Source organism: Euleptes europaea, chromosome 8 (genome assembly GCF_029931775.1).
Source record: "Euleptes europaea isolate rEulEur1 chromosome 8, rEulEur1.hap1, whole genome shotgun sequence".
NCBI classification, from domain to species: Eukaryota; Metazoa; Chordata; class Lepidosauria; order Squamata; family Sphaerodactylidae; genus Euleptes; species Euleptes europaea.
The window spans coordinates 23,824,438-23,848,339 of NC_079319.1; the positions used below are offsets into that span (position 1 = coordinate 23,824,438).

Below are 23,902 nucleotides of genomic sequence, written 5' to 3' on the forward strand. Positions count from 1 at the left end.
TTTTCACGGTATCAGGTTTCACAAGTCCAGGCTTATCTGACAAAGAGAAGTTTGTTTCTGGAAAACTTATTTCCTGGAAATCCTAGTTGGTCCTTAAAATGCTACCAGACTTGAACCTTGCAGTTCAGAAATTGTGGCTTAAAGTAATTCTTTTTTCGCTTCTCTAATAGCATGTATAAACCTAAATCTAATTGTCAGGGCTGTTTTGTTTTTGTACGTGTAGAAATACAAGGAAGATGAGCCTCTGTTTACAAGCAGCCTTTGGGGTCCATCCTGTGATGAGCTTGATCAAATCGTAGAAAACTGTCTTCTCCCTGAGCTGAATATTGGAGACTGGCTACTCTTTGACAATATGGGATCTGGTACCTTGGGTGAACAGTCTACTTTCAATAACTTACAAAGGCCACCAGTTTATTACATAATGTCATTTGGTAACTGGTAAGTTTGTATTATTTTGGATTTGGGTATGTCTTAAAAGCACATGAGCAGGCTATCTACTTAGTTGCTTTGTGGGAGCGTTTCAGCTGGTTGGCCCACTGTCAGAACATAACTTAAACAAGCCTTGCAAATCGATATTTAAAACAGTCACCTGATAAATTGGCTTAAGCTGAGGCCTTAGGGGTTGTCTATGTGCCAGAAGGAGGAGTGTGGTGCATCAGTGGTACTCGCTTGCACATGTTGCTTTCGTGACCTTTAACAACTAGTGCAAAAGATCACAGTAGTGGCAGAATTCCTGGCCACATGCTTGGACCAAGTTGCTGCTTGGCCAGTGCATGTAACTTCTTGCTGTGTAAAACTGTTCATAAGATTAATGAGCATGCTTGCTGTTTTGCCATTTAGTGGAAAGAGAACACTGATCTGAATGCACAGGTTAGATTTTTTTTATAGTCATCACTGAAATTCCTTTGAAATGTGGTGTTGGAGGAGAGTGGATACCGTTGTTGCCAAAAAAAAACAAAAAAAAAAAAAACCAAATCAGTGGGTTATCGATCAGATCAGGCCTGAACTGACCCTGGAAACTAAAATGACTAAACTGAGGCTGTCATGCTTTGGTCACATTATGAAAAGACAAGAAAAGCCAATCATGCTAGGGAAAGTTGAAGGCAGCAGGAAAAGAGGAAGATCCAACAAGAGATGGATTGACTCTATAAAGGAAGCCACGGCCTTCAATTTGCAAGACCTGAGCAAGGCTGTTAAAGATAAGACTTTTTGGAGGATATTGATTCATAGGGCCGCCATGAGTCTGAAACAACTTGACGGCACTTAACACACACTGAGTGGTGCCTCAGCATAAGTCTGGTAATGAATAGATTCTTGCATTGCTGACTAAAAATGTGTGTATGAGTGCACACATGCACATGCTCTCCTATTTTTTCTTGCTTGCTTTCCAAAAATCTTATTTGGATTTTTTTATTATATAAGTTGTTTGGTTTAAGTGGGAAACACTTCTTGGCTGTAACTTTTTCTCCCCATCAAATTGGAAGGAAATTCTCAGGGACTGCTTCCCCTTGCCCAAGGAAATTCCAGACAAGAGGAAGTATCTCTATTTTAAAACCAATTAGTTTTTTACTTGTAAAAACAAGGAAGAGCTAAAGTAGGGAGATGGGGGGATCAATATAAGAAAAAACCTTGCCCTCCACATGCCTTACCTAGTGCTTGAACACTTTAATGCAGAAGTGAACAGGGGAGAAATATCCACAAGTGTAAGGTGCAAGAAAGGGACAGGATTTAAGCTCCCTTTGCACACAGCATTAAACTCTTGTTTAATAATGACCTCATGTCTGTTAGAGCTAGGGTATCCAGCTCTGGGGTGGAGCTTGGGGAAGGAGGGGTTTGGGAGGGGCAGGACCTCATTGGGGTATAATTCCATAGAGCAGGGGTGTTGAACTCATAGGTTATGAGGGCCGGATATGACATAAATGTCACTTGTCGGGCCAGGCCATGTGTGCCAAATCAAACAAATACCATAAAATGTAATGCTGGGCACCACAGATATGAACTTAATAGAAGACACAGGCAAAGTCAATTAATTATATTATTTTTGTTATTGTTTTAAGCATGTTTGTATTTTAAGTAAAAAATAATAATATCATTAATTGGCTTTGCCTGTGTCTTCTATAAAGTTTGTATTTCTGGTCCTTGGCCTTTAATTTGATCTGGACTGGAGGGTGACTGCCTTGGCTGGTAGAGCTGGATCTATATATTTTTTGAAGTTGGGCAAAAGTACAACATAATGTCCCTTTATATTATTCACATATTTTTCTTTATATATACATATATAATCTACATATATATAATATACATATATAATTACCAACTCTTTTAAATGATAGAATTAATTGTGCTGACTTCCATGAATTGTTAATGAATAATTACACTTTTACATTATCTGAGTTGCTCTAGTCAGGGATCAGAGTCTTGTTCCTGCAGGCTGGTGGGCTGTGCCACTTGAAGAAACACTTTTATTGCAGGTGGCTGGTTAACCAAAAATGTAGAAAAAGTTGAAAAATTCCTTCCCCAAACAAGCGTTATTTTGAAAGATCCATGCTAGCTCTAACCTACCATATCCCATTAAGGTCATCTGTAAAATGTATTATTTACCATGCCTTCTAGAAAACACCATTTGTGTGTGTATTTAGCTCTGTAACACACTCAGCATTCCAGTCATTTTTGCTTCCAAAAAGCAATAATTTCAATTTATCTCAAGTGAGTTGTCTGCACATACCTCTTTCTCTGGATACCTGTGTAAAAGTTTTTAGTACACAAAGAAAACTTGCTTTATAAAGACATCTCCTTATGAGGGATTTGTAGGCAATTCTTTTTTAAAAAAAATAGGTAAGGGGCAGGCAGGCTGAACAACAGCCCTGGCAGCTTTCTACCTGCACAATCAGCAGGATGTGGTGACATTTCTAACTCACTTGCCCCATGGCTAGGGGAGCAAAGGCCAGTAGCAAAACCTGTGTCAGTCCCAGAGGTGGCCATCCTGCATCTCTCCCCATAGTTCACCCACCTCTCCTTCCTGGTACCTTTCCAGACCTTGGCTCTCTTCCAGCAACAACCTATTCGTTCGTGTGTTCCTGTGTGAAAGGGGAAGGGAGAGAAGCCCCTCAGAGCAAGAGAAAGAGGAGGCAGTCTGCAACAAGGGAGGGGAAAGGGGCAACTGGAAGGAGAACTGGAAAGCAAATGCAAAGTCTGTTTGGAGAAGGGAAAGGTGAGCTACAGCAAGAGAGGGGAGAGGAAAGGGGCGGCTGGAAGGAGAGCTGGAAAGCAAATGCAAAGTCTGCTTAGAGAAGGGAAAGGCAAGCTACAGCAAGAGAGGGGAGAGGAAAAGAGTGGCTGGGAATGGGGGGGGAGGAGCGGGGGTGGCGGCCTTTGCTCCGCGGGCTGGATAAAAGCCCTCAGCGGTCCTGATGCGGGCCGTATCTTTGACACCCCTGCCATAGAGTCTACCCTCCAAAGCAGCCATTTTCTTCAGGGGAACTAATCTCTGTTGCCTGGAGATCAGTTCTAATTCAGGAAGATCACCAGGCCCCACCTGGAGGTTGGTAGCCCTAGTTAGGGTGTTTAAAATTTCTTGTGTAAGTTAGCAAAATTTCAGCTCCTTGCAAACTCCCCCCCATTCTGTATTTCAGGCTTTCTTTGGACTGTAAGAATAGCTAGACAGAACTTGTATCCAATTGAATTAGTTTTAACTCAGCTTTGATTTCAGGAATTGGGTTGCAAATTTCAGAGCAGCCTGGCAAGGCAGGAGTGACCGCATTGGCTCGAACAGCAGAACTGACCTCAAAATGTTAAAATGTGTAATTATTCCGCTTTGTTCTGGTGTGTGGCTGAACTGTTGTGTGTTTTATTTTTCCTGCTCAGGTGTGAGATGCAAGATGCTGGCTTTACCTCTGACACGCTGATGAAGAATTTCTTCTTTGTGCCTTCTTGCATTCAGCTGAGTCCTGAAGACAGCTTTTCTATTGCAGCTTAAACAGGCATTTAATGCTTCATTTAGCCTTGCAGTTGCATGTCTGTAGTCTTGTCTGGTCACAACATTCCAGTTTGGAAGGGAAAAAAAATGGAACAATCTTGAATGAATTATTTAACACTTGAAATAAATTGGGACCAGGCAAAACCAGCTACAACTACAATTCACTGGGGGAGTGAGGGTTAAATAATAATTAATATTAAAATTTAAACTCGTCAGATAATTCAGTCCCTCAGCATTTAAATAAAATATGCAACAAAATGGATGACTTAGTCGAGATGGAAACCCATCACTTGGGTTCTGTTAAAACAGTTTACATACAAGTACAGTTTTTATACTAAGGATTTCTGTTAGAAAGTCTTGTAAAGTTGTCTTTCCCCCAGATATATGAAATGTCAGTGGGAAACAAAGTGTGACTTCATTAGTTACGTTTAGTGTATTTAGAATGTGTAAATTTGTGCTTTGAACTGTAGTTTAATAAATGTAAAATTGCATCATAGTATTTGTTGTATTTCACCCTTGCTGTACCCACCCCTGTATGATTGCAATAAAATTTTGTGTAGGTTTTAATTTTTTTTTCAGGCTAACACAGGGAAGAGGGGTTAGGCAGCGAAGATAGTTTAAGTACAAGAAGGTACAAGTAACTGTTCAAAGACTTCAGAATTTGGGCAGAACACTAGATCATGAAATAAATTAAAAATCACTGACCTTAAAAAATCAAAGTGCAAATGATATTCCAGCATCTGATTTAACAATTCTAACTCCAAATTGTTGTACTTGTGAGCTGGCAGGCGCCAAAAGAGGCAACACAGAGGATGTAAAATGTGTACAGGACTCAAAAGAAAAGCTCTGCAAGAAGAGCTTTCTCAAGTGCTGTGTGTATTTTATGCTCTTGGCTGCTGAAAGCAAGGCTATCGAACAGAGGCTTAACTTATGCATTACAGTCTCTACTTTTCTATAAAAGTTCCTAAATTATAAGTGGTTCTGTACAGCATTCAGTCTTTGGCAGAAGGGCTACATCCATCTCCAGTATTCAGATTGATTTTTGTCTGAATACACTGAGAGCGTGCACTTAAACTATCGGGACTGCACCGACTAGACTTAGCAAGGGAAATGTTGAAGCTTTTACTCACTGTTAGACTCCTCCTACCCTTTGATTCTCATTTTAATTTATTTTACTAACCTTGCTAGCCTTGGAAGCGCTTCTTTGAAATGCACCAAGCCAGAGTTAATTTGAAAATGATTAGTATTCTGAACTAATTTGGTGACATGGAACGGGCTGTCCCAAGCGCAAATGCATCTTGTGCTTGTGCCTACCAGCAGGAAGCTCTTTGTTCTTGGGGCTAAATATGCATTGTAAGAGGAAGGGGCCAGGGAATAATAATTCCTTTAGCCTGATAATTCTGAAATAACAGGTACTGTTTTTTTTGAGGGGCCGTTCACTTACGTGAATGGTTTCTGCAATTCTAATAATCCTGAGTGCAGAGTACAGCTGTGAGCATTAAAGCACAAAATATATGTGGAGAAACCACAAACTGATCCACTTTTCTCCAGTCAGGAGAATCTGTTGAATTACAAACACTTTTGATGTGGGCTTTGTCAGGATTCTGTCATGCAAGAAAAGGGGGGGGGCAGCTGTCATATCCATCCCCAATCCTCTGAAGGTGCCCAGGACTCTGCTATAAAGTTTTTAGAACTGTTGTGAGTTTAACCAACTCTGTTGTAAATGGTACAGTCACCTTGGAAATGTCTGTATTGTATTTGACAGTTTGCCATAAAAACTGAAGTTTGAACTTGGTATGTATTTGAATTTATATGCTAAAACTTATCTTTTCTGTTTACAATATTGTAATATCAGTTTTGGAATAATTCAAATATAAAACTGAATGATTTCTATATAGCAACTTAACTATAATGGAGCTGCGTCTTGTGTACACTTCTGTACTTAGCAGTCTGCTGAAAATCCACAGCCGTGCACAATAGAAAGTGTGCTATGCAATTACTAAGCAGTGTTTGATGTATCTAAACCACTGGTTCCCAACCGGGGGTCCGCGGACCCCCAGGGGTTCATGTTAGTCTGACTCTGAGCTAATATATCCAGAACAGGAAAAAACATCAGCTGTCAGCATAAAGTTATTGGATAGTGTTATTGTCCATTTAACAAGGTCCTGGTACATAGAGAGCCAGTGTGGTATAGTGGTTAAGAGTGGTGGACTCTAATCTGGAGACCCAAGCCTGCTGGGTGACCTTGGGCCAGTCACAGTTCTCTCAAAACTCAGCCCACATGGAGGCAGGCAATGGCAAACCACCTCCGTACATCTCTTGCCTTGAAAACCCTATGGGATCGCCATAAGTCAGCTGTAACTTGACAGCGCACACACAGGTCTAATCTTAATGGTGTAAGATGAAGTTTCAGCTAGAAATAGATGTTGAACTTCCTTGCTTGGGAGCTAGCAAATGTTTCAGATTCAATCATTTCCAACCCTCTCTTTGCTGTCAAGTTGCAGTTGGCTTTGGGTGACCCCCATAGGGTTTTCAAGGCAAGAGATGCTCAGAGGTGGTTTGCCATTGCCTGCCTCTGCGTACCAACCCTGGAATTGGTGGCCTCCCATCCAAATACTAGCCAGGATCGACCCTTCTTTGCTTCTGAGATCTGATGAGATCAGGCTTGCCTAGGCTATCCCGGTCAGGGCTAGTCAGTTGCTGTTAACTGTTGTATGCTTGGGCAAGTATAATTTAAAAAAAAACTAGCAGTACTGCAGTAGGGGTTGGACACTCCCCCCCCCCCCCAATTCCAACCCTGAGGAAGTTGATTGCTAGGTTTATAGATCAGCACACACTGACAGCCCCACCAACCAGGAGGCTGCAAAGAGGAGGGGACAAAAGTACTCCTTCCGTCACCAGAGCTATGCCGATGGGAGAGGGAAATTAGTCATGTTTCTAACCTACTTAGCTATACTCTGTGACCCTCTGAATCAACTTTCCTGGCAATGTCTGCTGGGGATGGGGAAGACGCATAACATCACCTTCTGCTGATCAATCCCAGTGCATCTTGGTTCTGTCACTTCCTGGAGTGAGATTCTGCTTATTAAAATGGCTGTGTTCACACCAAGGGCGTTCCATGTTTCAGCCACCTGATTGGTTCCCCGCCCCCATGCTTCCACATGATGTCATCGTCTATTTGTGCTGAAACAGTTACCATCCATTCTTTCCACAAAATATTTTATTTAACAAAAAAACAATGCCCTGATCATACATCTCAGAAGGTAAGGATTAGCCCTGATTAGCAATTGGATGGGAGCCCTCCAAGGAATGCCAGGATTATGCAGAAGAAGGCAATGGCAAACCACCTCTATTAGTCTTACCTTGAAAACCCTACATGGTTGCCATAAATTGGCTGTGACTTTACATACATAAAAAAAAACACATACATAATAAAACAATGTTTCCTGGGCAGGGTGTTATTAGTTCAAGTAGCTTCTTGTGTGTGTGGAAGGGAAACTGATTGAAGGACTTCAGTGATGTACTACCGTAGTTGGTTGTTCTATTCATTTGTTGATAACTGCAAGGAATGGGCCCCCGGCAAAAATTAACAGTAGAGAATGGGCCCCCTTGTAGACAGAAGGGAGGGAGGGATCTAGAAGTTTCTGCAAATGTTTGTTTTGTTTTTTAAGCAGAGAATTCCCCAAAGTTCAGCCTGCCTTTTAGGGAGGAGAATTGTCAGAGGTGTCTGCAAATACATTGAGGGATTTAATTTTTTTTTTCAAATGTGTTATTTCTGTGCAGTGTTACCTCTCCCAAAAAAATTAAAGCAGTGGGTGGAGAATTCTGAGGGTCATGGGCGAACACAGCTGGGGGAGCCTTCAATTCACACCAGGTGTGGGAATGGGGAGAGGTGTCCAGAGAGGTGGCGGAGGGACTGATTAAATTTGCAGATGACACCAACTTGGTAGGAGGAGTGAGCACACCAGAAGAAAGAACTCAACAAGATCTGAACACATTGGAAAAGTGTGCAGATATGAACAAGATGCAATTCAACAAGGATAAGTGCCAAGTTCTACATCTGAGTAACAAAAATGAAAAATGCATACTGGATGGGGGAATGCACATCTGGGTATCAGTGTGCGTGAACAAGTTCTTTGGGTACGGGTGTACTGTAAGTTAAATGAGCAGCCAGTGTGATGCAGTGATCGAAGGGTGATTCAACAGAGCATAACATCCAAATCACAACATGTCATAGTTCCACTGAACATTGCATTGGTCAGGCCGTGCCTGGAGTACTGCGTGCAGTTCTGGGGGTCTCACTTCAAAAAGGATGTGGACAGAATAGAGTGGGTGCAGAGGAGAGCAACGAGGATGATCAGGGGCCTGGTGACCAAGCCCTATGAGGAAGGCTAAGGGAGTTGGGAATAGTCTGAAGAAAAGGAGGTTGAGGGGGACATGATTGCTCTCTTTAAGTATTTGAAGGGCTGTCACTTAGAGGAGGGCAGGGAGCTACTTCTGTTGGCAGCAGAGGATAGGACTCATAATAATGGGTTTAAATTGTGGGCAGAAAGGTACCAGCTGGATTTTAGGAACATTTTTTTACAGTAAGTGTTAGCTTCCTAGGGAGGTGGTGAGCGCGCCTTCACTGGCAGTCTTTAAGCAGAGGCTGGACAAACACTTGTCTAGGCTGATCCTGCATTAAGCAGGGGGGGTTGGACTAGATGGCCCCTTCCAATTCTGTGATTTACAGCTAAACAAACTTTTTTACCCTGGGCTGTCTGGAATCTCCGTTGCAATGATGATTTCACACAGAATTGTATTAACAGCCAGACTACTATAGAAAATCACTGCCCAGAAATGCCTTTGCTGTATGCTATTCATCCTTGAACTCAACAGTGGAAAGATTACCAGTATCACAAAATTAACAGAACAGCAAGAGGCTAGTGGCCATGATTTTCTTGTCCTGCTGAAAACTACTTTGCATTGGTATCTTCTCTCTGGCATCCTCTGCTATTATGCGTGACAAGGCATCTCTCGCATAAATACATATCCTTACAGTTGCTCATATAACACCAGTAGAAAACAGTGCACTACCTTCTAAACGATATTCACTGGTTTAATATGATGTAGAATGTCAGATCTGGAAAGAAAATAGAATCAGTACTGGGCTGTGAAGGTGCTGCACCAAATTATACTTATGTCACCATCTAAAGAGAATCTTGTTCTGTAAATTCAAGTTTTCAGGTGGGTCTGTGTAATTTCTCGTTTTGATTTTCTGAGTTTAAGAAAGCCCTGTAAAGAGGGGTCATATATTTAGCAACATTTGGGTTCTCAGCAAAGTTTCCTCGCTAAATAGTGTCAGGCAACTCATTGATGTCCAAAGCAAATGAGGCACATGATCTTCATTTCCCTTGGCTTTTTGCTGTTCAATACCCATCCTGTGCCACTGAAAGGTATAAGTACCTTGAGCACTAGTACCTTGAACTGGGCCCAGAAACAAATTGGGAACCAGTGTAGATGGGCCAAGTCTGGAGTGATAGGTCCCTACAATCCACCCCAGTCAATATCCTGGCTGCAGTAGTCTATCAACAGAAGTCTCATAAACACATGAACATGCCTTATACTGAATCAGACCCTTGGCCCCTCTTTGCTACCGGTGGGAGGTTTTTGGGGTGGAGCCTGAGGAGGGTGGGGTTTGGGGAGGGTCTTCAATGCCATAGAGTCCAATTGCCAAAGCAGCCATTTTCTCCAGGGGCTGGAGACAAGTTGTAATAGCAGGAGATCTCCAGCTAATACCTGGAGGTTGGCAACCCTACTCCCACTAGACATTGCAGACTATCATTCACTTCCTCGTACCATGTTTTATCAACATGATTCTCAACATGTCCACTAGGGGTCATATTTTACTTGTCTAGTCCATGTAAGAACCAGAAAACCACTGCTGAACTTTGAGCCAAACTATTCAGCAGGAGAGCTGTAAAGATCTCACTTTTTTGAGTAAACTGAAATACACATATTGGGGAGGGGGAATATAAAGCAGCAATGAGAGAAGGGATGTGTTGGTGGTGGAATGTGCTATCAAGTCACAGCCTTCAAGTCAAGGCAAGAGATGAACAGAGGTGGTTTGCCATTGCTTGCGTCTGCGTAGCAACCCTAGCCTTTCTTGGTGGTCTCCCATCCAAGTAGCTGTCCATCACATTCAGGGCTGACCCATCTTTCCATATCTGGCGAGATCAGGCTATCCTGGGCCATCCAGATCAGGGCAGGGATGTTTTATTCCACCCAGTACTGTTTTCCTAATCAATCACTTTCCTTTCCCCAGCTTTCCCCATCCCAGTAATGTGTCTCACAAACTGATAGCAGCTCCAAAGGGGGCTAAAGTTCATAAAATTTAAGAAAACTGGTCTAAAAGACCCTTAATCAGCAACTTTAATTTTCTGCCTTAGCTTCTGTTACAAGATCCTTGCAATGCTGTGCTCTTTTAAGTCAACAATATTTAGTATTTTCTTCCAGTCTTCTTGGCACCAGTCACCCAGTGCCTCATTTAATCATTTACATTGTGACGTCCCAGAACAAAAAAAAAAAAAGATGATGTTTTTTACCTGATATCATAACAGTATCACAAACAACTAGATGGCTTACATAACAAGTGATCGCTTTTCTTGATTACATTTGAGTTTTACATAATTAAATCTCACCCTGTACTTTCCTGCCTTTCACAGCCCTTTAATGCCGCTGTTGACTATGTTTTTTCTTCATAAACACTCATGCCTAGTAAGGACTCACTTTGTGTCTCACGAAGTCCATGGAAGCTTTTGCTAGGATGAAAAATTGTTAGTATTTAAGTTGCCACAAGATTCCTCTTAATTTTTTTTTGCTACTCCTCTGGAACGTTGCTTTCAGTTTTCCCTTCCAGCCTTTTATACCAGCCAACCTCATCTCATGAGGCTTTAAGCTTGCATTTTGCTTCTTTGATAATGACACTTGAAGAAAAAAGAGCTCTGAAACATCTTTAGAATTGTTCTGCAGCGCACAAAACTTTTCCCTGTTAAGACATACCAGTAATTAGACTTGTTAGAACAGCTTTCCAGATTCTCTCCTGCCCACCCTCTTTCTGTCACCTCATAGCATTCCCTTCCCCCCTTAGTTTTTCTTTCCCTTGCCATTCTCTTAGTACAGGTCACCTGGATTTCTTCTTATCATCCCTCCCCTTTCCTACTCCATAGCAAACCTTCCTTCCCTATCTGAGTTTCCTCTCCCTTTAAATTCCACTTCCATCCTCTTCCCCTACCTCATAAAAAGGAACTGATGCCTGATATTTAGGCAAGATAAGTGAACTCTTCACCAAGATCCTGCAATGGGGATGCCTTGCTGTCTGCTGAGGTTGCTAAGGCAACCCAATTGGAGCCCAAAACGTGAGATGAGGGAATCGTGCTACAACTGCCACTTTGGTTGCCTTAACAACCTTATCACACAGCGTGATACCTGCATCACGTCCCACGACAGGGCCTGTGCATGTGCACCCCCAGCAATTCTTTCATGTTGTCATTTGTTCTCTCTCCCCCCTCTCCCTCGAGCATGACGATCATCAAGAAAATCCATATATTCCTGCATAAGGGGCTGCCCTTGAAAGGTGTTTGGAAAGTTCAATTGGTGCAGGATGCTGCAGCCAGGATGTTGACTGGAATGGTTTGCAGGGGCCATATCATTCCAGGTCTATCTATATTGGCTCCCAACCTCTTTCCAGGCATAATAAGTGCTGGACTTGGCCTTTAAAGCCCTATATGGTTTGGGACCAACATATCTGAAGGACTGCATTACGAACCTACCCAATCACTGTTATCATCCAAGCCCCTGCTTTTAGTGCCCTGTCTTCTAAGATTAGGCAGGTGGCAACTCGGAAAAGGGCCTTCTTGGTCATGACGCCAAAGCTCTGGAACTCCCTCCTCAGGGAGGCTTGTCTGCCCCTTTCTGATGCCATCTTCTGCAAGCAGGTGAAGACTTTTTTTGTTTCATTTGGCATTCCCTCAGTGATCTCTCTTTTCTACCCAATGTTTGACTGGTTGTTTTTAGGTTATTGTATCTTCATTTTACCTCTGGTTTTAATGATGTATTTTTGTTGGTTTTAATGTTTTTAAGATGTGATTTTATTATGTATGCTTTTAATTTGTTAGCTGCCTTGTTAACCTTTATCAGGGCAGAAAGATGGGGTATACATTTTGTAAATTAAATAAATAATTTTGTATCTGCCTGGCTTTTCTGGCAGCTTTAATTATCCACACGGAGGCCAGGACTTCATTATTAGATATAAGTGTATAAATAATCAGTAACAGAAATAACAGCAAAAGACTCCAGAATAAGTCCAGTAAAGCAAGAAACTAAATACTGTCTCTTTTCATATAATTATCTGTGTAGACTTTCAACTATGTTGTACATTCAGAAGTAGAAGTGGGATACATGTGATCACTCATCCCATTGCAACAACCCCCCACCATCTGACAGCAGGTTCTCTACTTCAACTGCCCATAGATCATCATCCTGTTCTCTACAGAGGACAGGTGGAAATGGGTACCCATGCTGCATTAAGGATTCTCTGATCAAAAAAAATTAGCCAAGCAACCTAGACTATTGATTTCCAAATAAATGTATTTAAGATCAGAATGCTAATGGACTAAGCAGGATGCTAGAAGGCAGAGACACTTAGAAAGTATGCCCTTAATCCAAACTTCCAAGTGTTAATATCAAACTATGCAGTTTTTTTCTTGCATACTTCCCCCCCAAAGCCACTTCTGAAGCAAACATTTCCAACAAACATTTCTAACTTCCCAGGGCAGAAACACCTGAAACACGGTTAACAACAAACCTTGCTTCTCATGTGATCTGTAATGATGGTAATTTGAGCGAGAGCATTCCGGGACACGGGCAAACTACTGGCACTTTGACTGCCTGCCTTGCTATGAAGTGCTGTGTCAGTCTTTAGGAACTAACTTGGAATACGCTAGTCAGCTGTCAGTGGCAAAGCTTATCATTCCTTTCAGACCAGTGCAGGTAAAAGTTACACAGTCCATTTTCTACACATTACTGAAGAAACTACTGCTTAGGTCTGACCAAAAGACACCCAATAGGGCCCCAGTGGCAATGGATTCAAGGGTTAAGAAAAAAACAAGTTATGGAAAAGATGTTACAAAACAGAGGAAAACAAAAGACATGACAACAGTTATTGAAAAATTCTAAGCTATTTTGTCAATGTACTCACCAGAACTCATTCGCTCCTTCTGCTCCCCATCATTCCGCTATGACTACTCATCATTCTGTCTCAATACTCTGATGGCTCATAGGGTTGCCAGGTCCCTCTTCGCCACTGTTTTTTTTTGGGTGAAGCTTGAGGAGGGCAGGGTTTAGGGGAGGGACTTCAATGCCATAGAGCGAGTCCAATTGCCAAAGCGGCCATTTTCTCCAGGTGAACTGATCTCAATCTGCTGGAGATCAGTTGTAATAGCAGGAGATAGCCAGCTAGTACCTGGAGGCTGGCAACCCTACTCACAGGCTCACACTACTGTCTAAGCAGCAGTACCACATGCACATTCTCCCTCTACTCCAGCTCAGGGAGAAAAACGTTAATGGTTAAAAACAAGTACTCTGACTTCCGGGTCAGGTGACCCCCCCGTTGCAAGCGCGAAAGCAGCGCTCCTGCCGTCCGCTGCTACGGGGCACATAATTAGCCCCGGGAAGAGCCTGCAAGCGGCACCCCTCGGGACAAGAGGGGATGCAGTCCTGGGTGCCGGTGGCGGAGCTGCCATGGGAGCGATAGCCGCCGAGAAATCGGCGGCGGTTGCTCTGGCAGATTCCACCAAATAGCCGGCGCCATCTTAAAGAAGACGGCAGGAGAGAGCGAGGTGGGACCTGACTTTTTTTTTTTATGGTTTATTAATAAAGTTTTTTTCTGATTTTTAAAAATCACTATTTGGGGTGTGTGGCAGTTTTCTTTCTTGAAGGACAGTTCTGAAACTATCTATAATTCAGTTACGCTTTTTTGTTCTTTTTCTGGCTTTTTGCCAGTTGAGTGACGCACTCACACAAAAAAAAAAAGTTTCTTTTAAAACTAAAGACCATTGAGCTAAGAGAAAAGAATTGGAGGATAATCAAGTGACATGGCATAGAAACTTTATAGTGGTCACAGTGATTGTTTTTTCCAAAGTGGTTTGTTCTGAATGAAATGAAATAAAAGAAACTTTCTGCCCCCCCCTTCCTTCCCTTGGATTATAATGGATTTGTAACTTCAGTCTCCAGTTTTTTTTTGCCTCACCAATGGGTGAGAAAGAGAAACACACTAAGGACATTTTAAAAGACACAAAGTTGGTGGTACAGCCTCCTGTTAGACGGTCCTCTGTGACTCAAATAACTCAAACAACCAAACAGACAACTTCTCCAATTGCAACAACATCTATTGCTGCCAAGATGCCTTTAAAAACTAAACCTGAAGTGACTTTGACTTCTGTTTTTGAATTGCTAACTAAGACCCATCAGGATGTCACTGAAATGAAACAGGAGCTATCTCAGAATACAGCTACTATAGCTCAGAACTCAGCTGCAATAGCTGCCTTGCAGGATACAATCTCATCTTTGGCTGTCAGGCAAGACAGGGTAGAAACCAAGCTCAAAAAAAATTCACAGGATACTAAAGAAACTAAGAAGAAGGTGGATACCCTGGAGATGTCAATAACATCTGTAGCTGACAGACAGGAGACCCAAAATGATCAGATGGCAATGATGGAACTCAAGATAAAAGAATCTTCCCTACGTATTCGTGGATTGCGAGAGAAAATTGAGGAGCGGGATTTGCGCAAATATCTGTCGGTTCTCTTGGCAGATTTTTTGCAAGAATCTGAGGAGGTGATTGCAGGGATGATTGTGACAGCCTACAGAATAAATTCAGCATATGCAACCAGGAATAAAGTACCGAGGGACTGCCTGATTCAACTATTTTCTAGAAGCCACAGAGACTTAATACTTAATACTCATTATAAAACACCACTGAAGGTTGGAGGTGAGTCTCTGAGGCTGATGAAAGAAATACCTGCAAGACTACTGAGGAAGAGGAAGGATTTCATGGAGATTGCCCAGCGCTTAAGACTCAGTGGAATTCAATACAGATGGGAATATCCGCAGGGTGTCTCTTTTATTTTTAAGGAGAAAAGGTTCAAGTACACAGAAGTGGATAAGGCAGACCAGTTTTTAAGAAGATATGATGCAGAACTGGTTAAACCTTTCAAGTCAGCTAAACAAGTTCCAACTAGAGAATCTACAGAAGAAGAAAAGGCATCTGAAGCTTCTGGTGGCGGAGATTTGCCAGTAGCTTCATCAGAGGACTCTCTAAATGATGAACCTGAAGACTGAAGATCGAACAGATGGGGGGTAGAGGGGGGTTGTGGTAGTAGGAGTCAAGTATGTATTTACTGTGAAAATATATGGAATCTAACTGATAATTTGATATGTTACAGGCTATATCTTGGAATGTTAATGGATTGAACTCTCCCAACAAAAGGAGGAAAATATTTCATCATTTACGAAAATCTAATGCTAATATTATTTGCTTACAGGAAACGCATATACTCCCAAAGGATGTTGTGAGGCTGGAACATGCTAGGTTGGGTACTTTATTTACAGCTTGTAATAGCACTAAAAAAACTAATGGTATAGCTATGTATATATCTGTTTTATTACAACCAAAAGTTATTTATCAAGATATAGAGGGAAGAGTTTTGTTGTTGGAGGTAACAATTGGTTTCCAAAAGATATTGCTTGTGGGAATATATGCACCTAATACAAATCAAAAGGTATTTTATGAGAACTTAGCATTATTATTAGCTGAATATGCTACTGAAAAAATGATATGGATGGGGGATTTTAATGGAGTTAAGGTACCTAAGCTAGATAGATCTGGGAAAAAGAAAAAAGTAAGTAATGAAGGAAAGTTACCAGGGATTTTTGATGTTCTTATAGATCAGTGGGATATGTTTGATGTCTGGAGGTTGACACATGGTAATAGGAAGCAATATACTTTTTTTTCACAGAGACATCTCACGTGTTCCAGGATAGATATGATATGGATGTCAGAGGGTCTGGTACAGAAGTTAGAAAAATGTGAGATTCTACCTAGGGTGCTCTCAGACCACAACGCGGTTTCAGTTAAAATTGAAATGGGAAATAGAGGTTATAAACCCTGGAGAATGAATGACTTTCTTTTAAAAAATAAAAAAATTGTAGATAAATTGAAAACTGAAATATCAAATTATTTCATAGAAAATATCGATAAAGGTACCAGTGAAGACATAGTTTGGGATGCCGGTAAAGCAGTAATTAGGGGATTTTTAATTCAACAAAACACAAGATACTATAGGGAAAGGGAGAATAAGAAAAAATGTATATTAGATGAAATAAAGCAAGCGGAGAGATATTTAAGTAGATTGCAAGATAAAGAGGCTAAACAAGAACAACAAAATAAGATTAGAAACTGCCAACTTCAATATGAATTCTTACTTGCTGAGGAAATTGAACGAAAAGTTACGTATACCAAACAAAGATTCTTTGAACATGCTAACAAACCAGGTAAAATGTTAGCTTGGCAAATTAAACAGAAAGATAAAAAAATACCAATAACTCAAATAAGAAGGGAGGGCAAGATAACAAGAACTAAAGAGGAGATAGTAGATACATTTGTGAAATTTTATATAGATTTATATAAAAAAAAGTTAGTTTCAGAGGTAGAAATGGATGCATATCTTGCTAAATGGGATTGGCGGAAAATAACACAAGAAAATAAAGAACTTTTAGATTCTCCAATAACCAAGGATGAATTGGAGCAGGCTATAAAAAAAACCAAACTGAATAAATCTCCTGGACCAGATGGTTTTACAGCATATTATTATAAAACATTTAGAGAACAATTAATCCCCTATCTTTTGGAAGTTATGAATTTAGGGATGACAAAAGGTATTATTCCTCAAACATGGAAGCAAGCAAATATAGCTTTAATACCAAAGGTGAATTCTGATATATTGGAAGTTAAAAACTATAGACCGATTTCATTGTTGAACATTGACTATAAATTATTTGTAGCAATTTTAGCTACTAGACTAAAAGGAGTATTGAATCAATTAATACATGATGATCAAGCTGGATTTTTACCAGGGAGATTGATTAGTCAAAATGTTAGGGTGGTAATAGATCTTTTAGAATATGCGGAACAAGACACAACACCAATTGCTTTTATATTTTTGGATGCTGAAAAAGCTTTTGATAATGTTAATTGGCAGTTTATGATTAAGGTATTAGAATATATGGGTTTTGGTGATAGTTTTAAAACTGCCATAAAAAGTATATATACACATCAAACAGCTAATTTGATTATGAATGGATCTTTATCACCAAAGATTCAAATTCAAAGGGGAACGAGACAGGGTTGTCCTCTTTCCCCTTTACTTTTTATTTTAGTACTAGAGGTTTTATTGAATAATCTTAGAAAATCTAATGATGTAGTAGGGGTAAGAATAGGGAGAAATCATTATAAACTTAAAGCTTATGCGGACGATTTAGTATGTTTTTTGATTGACCCGAATGAACAGTTTGACAAATGGAACAAAATACTGGAGGTTTATGGAAAGCTTTCAGGTTTTAAAATTAACAAGGCAAAAACAAAAATTTTGGTTAAAAATATGACTCTCTCACAGCAACAAACATTGACCAAAAAGTCGGGACTCAATATTGAACATAAAGTTAAATATTTAGGAATATGGTTATCAAATAATAATCTTAATTTATTTCAGGATAATTATGTGAAACAATGGCAACAATTAAAAAAAGATTTGATAAGTTGGGAAAAGATTCCTTTATCACTCTGGGGAAGAATATCAGTAATTAAAATGATGTTATTGCCCAAGATGCTTTTTTTGTTTCAAAATTTACCAATAGTGGCAGGCGTACAGACATTTGAGGAATGGAAAAAAGATATTCTGAGATTTCTTTGGGGTAAAGAGAGACACAGGATTGCATATAATAACTTAATAGAATTAAGGGAGACGGGAGGACTGGGATTACCGGATTTAAAAATGTATTACCAAGCGGCATGTTTCACCTGGATTAAAGATTGGATTCTCTTGGAGAATCCAAAGTTATTAGAATTAGAAGGATATAAGCTACGATTTGGGTGGCATGCTTATTTATGGTATGAGAAGCAGAAAGTGAATAAGGAATTTTATTTTCATATTATTAGGAAAAATTTATTATATGTATGGAATAAATATAAAGATGCTTTAGAAAGTAAAACTCCCGGTTGGATAAATCCTATAGAAGCTTTTATGCGAAGAGGTGCACATTTAAATTTGGACTGTGATATTTATAGAGAATTGATAGACTATAGAGATGGGGTATGGATATTGAAAACACGTGAAGAACTCCAATTAAAAGACTGGTTTATGTATTATAAATTAAATGATGTTTTTATTAAAGATAATAGATTGGGATTTAATCATACCAAATCTAATTTTGAGACAGTATTATTGAAAGGTAATAAAGGATTGATTGGTAGGATTTATAAAGTACTTATAGAATTGAACTTAGAACAAGAAAGGATTAAACCAGTCATGTTGAAATGGATGAGAGATCTAGGATATAATATTGATTTGGAAATTTGGGAAAAGCTTTGGAAAAATGAATTTAGGTTTACTATTTCGAATGAAATAAGGGAAAATTTATATAAAATGTTTTATAGATGGTATATAACCCCAGTTCTATTGAGTAAAATGAAAAAAGATGACAAAGCGTTATGTTGGAAGTGTGGTACTGATATAGGAACGTTTATGCATAGTTGGTGGTTATGTAAAAAAATTAGAAGATTTTGGCAATTAGTTATGAATGAAACTAACAATCTTATTAAAGTAAAAATCAAGCGAGATCCCGCTTTTTGTTTATTGGGCATTCCAAATAGAGAATTGGATAAAGGTGATAGAGTCATATGCCAATATAGTTTTGCAGCAGCTAGAATTATAATTGCAAAAAAGTGGAAGCAAACGATTAAACCTTCAATTAGAGAATGGAGAGAAAAACTATGGTTATATATGCGGATGGCCAAAATTACAGCATCTTTACATGGTAAAGACATGGAGGAATTTAAAATTATGTGGTCAAAGGCCGCTGCATATTGGGATAAATCGGCAAAAACGGATTTTAAAAATTTAATTAACGAATTATAGTATAACGTGATTTTAATTAATGTATAATAATGTGATTTTCTTTTATTAGTCACTACACCCCATCGGAAGTCCATTGGTGATGGGCACTGTGGTGGGTGGTGGATTTTTGAAGTAGGGCGTAATATATATTTCTATATGTATAACAACGTATGTGTAACAGAATTGTACGCTCTATCTATGTTTGTATTATTTTTTGTCTTTTTATTTTACTATTATTTTTTTTTCTTTTTTTTTTTTTTCTTCTTTTTTTTTGGATTTATTATAAAAATCAATAAAAAAATTATAAAAAAAAAAAACAAAAACAAGTACTCTGCATCTACAGTATCAATATAGAGAGGACTGCAACTCCTTTTTTCTCTCTCTTCATCACAACTATCCTTCTTCACACAAGCAAGTAGGGTGGAGGCCACTTGAAACTCCTCCACAACAGCTGCTCTAGGAACTGTTCATCGCCTTGCTACACAGAATTGACACTCCCCAACAATCCCCCCCCCAATAGTCAGCAAAATGTTCCTGTTGGAAGTTTGCAGTCGCATGGAGGATGAAAAAAATAGCCTCGGGAGCAGCTAATTGGCAGTGCAGGCCACGGGTCTATGGACGGTCCACCAAGAAGTACCCGCTTAAGTGAATTTTTTCCCCAAACAGCTCCCATGCTTTTTGTTTGTATCAAGTGAGCCTTCCTTCTCATCCATACGGTATGCTCCTTTCTCCATGCAACTCTGTGCCCGACAAAACCCAACGACTCTTGTTATGAGTCCTCCACGATTGCAACAAATATTTCCAGGCTGTGCTATGACTGACTCTGTTTATACACAACCTTTAGGGTTTCCCACATTTCTTCTTCTTAAACTCCATCCATATCATTCCAGATAAGGATGATGAAACTAGACAAGGTCACCCCCCAAGAATTATGGGAGTAGCTTTAACTAGCCAGATTGGTGCATGACATTCTTTTTCAATTTGGTGACTATCTGCATTTACCCTCATACTTTGTAAGTTTAGATAAGCGGTGTAAGGAAATTGTAGTAGAGGTATGTGTAAGGGATGGGGAGGTTAGGGAGCATGCTACTGAGAGTCGAGAAACAAGGCTCAAAGGCAGAAAACGTACACAGATTAAAAGATAGCATATTCTAGTTCTCAGTTCCCTTGAACTTGCTCAGAAACCTTGTAAATTATCATGTTTTCTCCCTGTTAATAGCCAAGCATGACAAACAGCCCAAATTGTTCTGCAACCGACTCCAAGGTTTTCTCTTAGCAATAAAGGTCAGTTCTTAATTGCTTTTGCTTACCAAACAAAACATGCCTGCATCATAATACTGAATTAAGGAGCAAGGAGAGAAGGACCACATATGTAACAAAGTCAGGCTGTATTTCTAGACTCTGAGGGGGTGACCATTCAAGCTACAAAACTGTTTCCCCCCCATAGCGCCTTATAGTCTAGACTACTCTAGAAGAAGGAAAAAATGAGTTTCTATAACACTTAAATAGCAAACTGAAGAAGCCTTAAGGAACTATAATGGTTACAGGGAATACCTATGGAATTAGGTTATGTTGGGATGTAAGGCAAAATGGCATGCAGGAGTAAATTAAATAGAAAAACCCACTGTCAATCAAATAAACCTTATATAAAATATATGGCCTTCAGCAGGCTTAATTCTTGGGACTTTTTGAGGATGTACACAAAGGTCACCACAAGCCATATCCTCCTAGATCTTAAGGCATTGGTCAAATAATGCTGGAGAATAATTTAAGGGCTCTTCCCTATCAATATATTTAATTCTCATCATGGCCTCATATACTGATACTTAAATCCAGACAATGGAGCCATGAACAGATGCTACAGGCCTGCAGTAAAATCTGGAATCAAAAGCTGGAATCAAAACAACAACAAAAAATGACACTAGATGTAACACCTCTACCGTTAAGAAATGGATGGTCTCTGAGATATCAGTGGCCATTGTGGAGGTTGGTAGGCAACTACAACAACATTGCCAGCCTTCAAACGTTCAAGCCAACATGATATAGTGGTTAGAGTGCCAGGCTGCGGTCTGAGGATCCCACGTTGAAATTCTCCCTCTGCCATGGAAGCTTGCTGCCTGACCTTGGTCAGCCACTCTCTTTCAGCCTAATGTAACTTGCAGGATTGCTATGAGGATAAAACAGAAGAAATTATGTAAGCTGCTTTGGGTCCCCACTGGGGAGAAAGGTAGGGTATAAATGAAGTAAATAAATAATAAATAAAGCTGAAGGTGGCAGGACGCATAAAAAGAAAGGTTGGTTGGTGAGTGGGAAGGAGAGAAGGAAGCAGGGAAAGTGGAGAGGATATGGGGGCTGCCAGGAAAGAAAGATGAAATAGTGCGGGGAAAGGGATTCAAGGGAAAATAAAATGACCCTGCAAGCTCACCCACTTGCCAATATATATAATTATCAGCATGGTCCCATCTGTGGATACTTAAATCTGGAGATGGGGACCATGAACAGACAAGCTAGATCTTTCCACAAACCTGAGAAAAGGTTTTGCTGGAAAATCTGAGGGAACAAAGTATATGTACCCAATGTACAGAAGCAGTACCTGTAACTTTAAGAAATGAATGGCCTCAAATGCCAGTATGGTGTAGTGGTAAGAGTGTCAAACTAGGATCTAAAACGCCCAAATTCGAATCTCCACTCTGCCATGAATGAGTAACCTTGGTCCAGCCGTTAACTTTCATCATATCCTACCTCACAAGCTTATTGTTAGGATAAAATGCAGGAGGTGAGAATGATATAAACTGCTTAGAGTTGCCACTAGGGAGAAAGGCAGGGTACAAATGAATTAAATAAATAATACATTAAGCTGACATTGGAGGGCAAGGAAGATTGGTGGGTGAGAAGAAGAGAAGGAATCAGGGAAAGGATACAGGGGCTGTCAGAAGGAAGGAAAGAGGAAATAGTCTGGGGAGGGGGATACAGGGGAAAATGAGACTATGTGGGTTCCCAGCTTATTAATAACAATATATAACATTTATAAACAAAAATGAAGGATTGCTATGTTCATGCCGTTTCTGACCTTCCCAGAGGTATCTGTTTGGCTATTACTTTAAACAAATTCTGGGCTATATAAATCATGTTCTGACCCATGTTCTGTTCTGATCCTATATTACATATGTCTGAGGCATAGCAGCTTACCTTAAAGCCATTATGCAGGAGAGATTTGTACCAGAAGCGTCACCATATTTGCTCTTGATTCACCCCTGAGCCTTTAGTTGCAAGTTATATTGTGGGTGAACACCTCCTCTCTGCTGAAGCCTGAAATAGTAACATTCCCAGGACAAATGCAAGAGAAATAGCACTACACAACCCCAAAATACACTTGACGACACCTTTTCTTTCTGTATTATTCTTCCTCTGTGAGAAACTGCATCTTCTTATGCATACAATAAGGAAGTTCTACTCTTTCCCCACCTCCACTGCCCCAGTCTTTTATATTTGTATAGGTTTATATGTAGGGTTGCCAACCTCCAGGTAGTAGCTGGAGATCTCCTGCTATTACAACTGATCTCCAGCCAACAGAGAACAGTTCACCTGGAGAAAATGGCCCCTTTGGCAATTGGACTCTATGGCATTGAAGTCCCTCCCCTCCCCAAACCCTGCCCTCCTTAGGCTCCACCCCAAAAACCTCCCGCCGGTTGCGAAGAGGGACCTGGCAACCCTATCTATATACGATCCACATGCTGTCCACTCCCCATATCTGTGATTAGGAGCGAGACTTCCAAGTAATATATGAGTTTTCCAGACTTGAATCCTGTATCTATTTCCTGAAGAAATGTATGACTCGGTGAAAGATTAACAGCAACAAACAAATCCCAACTTGAGCAAGGGAATAAGGTGACATAACAGAAAGAAACTGAAAGCAAACTACATTTTTACAAAACTCAAGAGAAAGGAGGGAAGGCTGAAGAGTCAGCGACTTTTTAGAAAATAAACGTCTTGGGAGGGGTGGAGATATAGACGCTTATAAAATTATGCACGGTGTAGAGAGGATGGACAGAGTGAACTTTTTCTTCCTCTCCCAAAATACTAACACTTGGGGGCATCTGTTGAAGGTGGTGGCCAGGAGATTCAGGATGGGCAAAAGGAACTACTTCTTTACTGAATGAGTGATTAAAAAGTGGAGGTAGTGGAGGAATTCACTGCCAGTGGAGGATTCCACTGCCAGTGCTCTGGATGATCCTTGGGCCAGTTACCTTCTCTCAGCATAGCCTACCTAGAGATGCCAGGCAACCACCTGGCACCCCTAGGAGTTTTGGAGCAGGGCAAGGAATGGACGTGATATTGCACTATGCTTTGACATCACGTCCAGCTGAAAACCCAGGTCTTCAGCCAGACATACAAATGATATGTACTGCAATGTCACTTCAACTCCCCACTGTTTCTCCAGCTGGCCTGGTTGCAAGAGTAGGTGGGAGGAGACCAGCCAGCAGGAGAATGCCCACCTGAAGCAGGCAAATGGTATGCCCAAGCCTACTTCACAGGGTTGTTGTGAGGATAAAATAGAGGAGGGGAGATTTTTGATGTCCTGGGCTTCTTGGAGAAAAGGTGGGATGACAGTGTGATAGAGACAATGCACTATGACAGAAATGAGGACGTTGTTCCCAGTGTTTTACAAACATAATAGGTTGTATAAGGACATATCCCTCTAAAACCAATCCTG

The 23,902-nt window shown here is 40.4% G+C and overlaps 1 protein-coding gene across 1 annotated transcript in view; it reads left to right on the forward strand.

Annotated features, from left to right (window-relative positions):
• The window catches only part of AZIN1 (antizyme inhibitor 1), a 41,095-nt gene extending 36,623 nt beyond the window's left edge, over nt 1-4,472 (forward strand). Inside the window, exons 11-12 of the mRNA XM_056854107.1 lie at nt 224-438; nt 3,865-4,472. Of these exons, the coding sequence (XP_056710085.1) occupies nt 224-438; nt 3,865-3,976 (327 nt within the window). The 3' untranslated portion in view covers nt 3,977-4,472. The remainder of the gene's footprint in view (nt 1-223; nt 439-3,864) is intronic.
• Nucleotides 4,473-23,902: the final 19,430 nt, after the last annotated feature.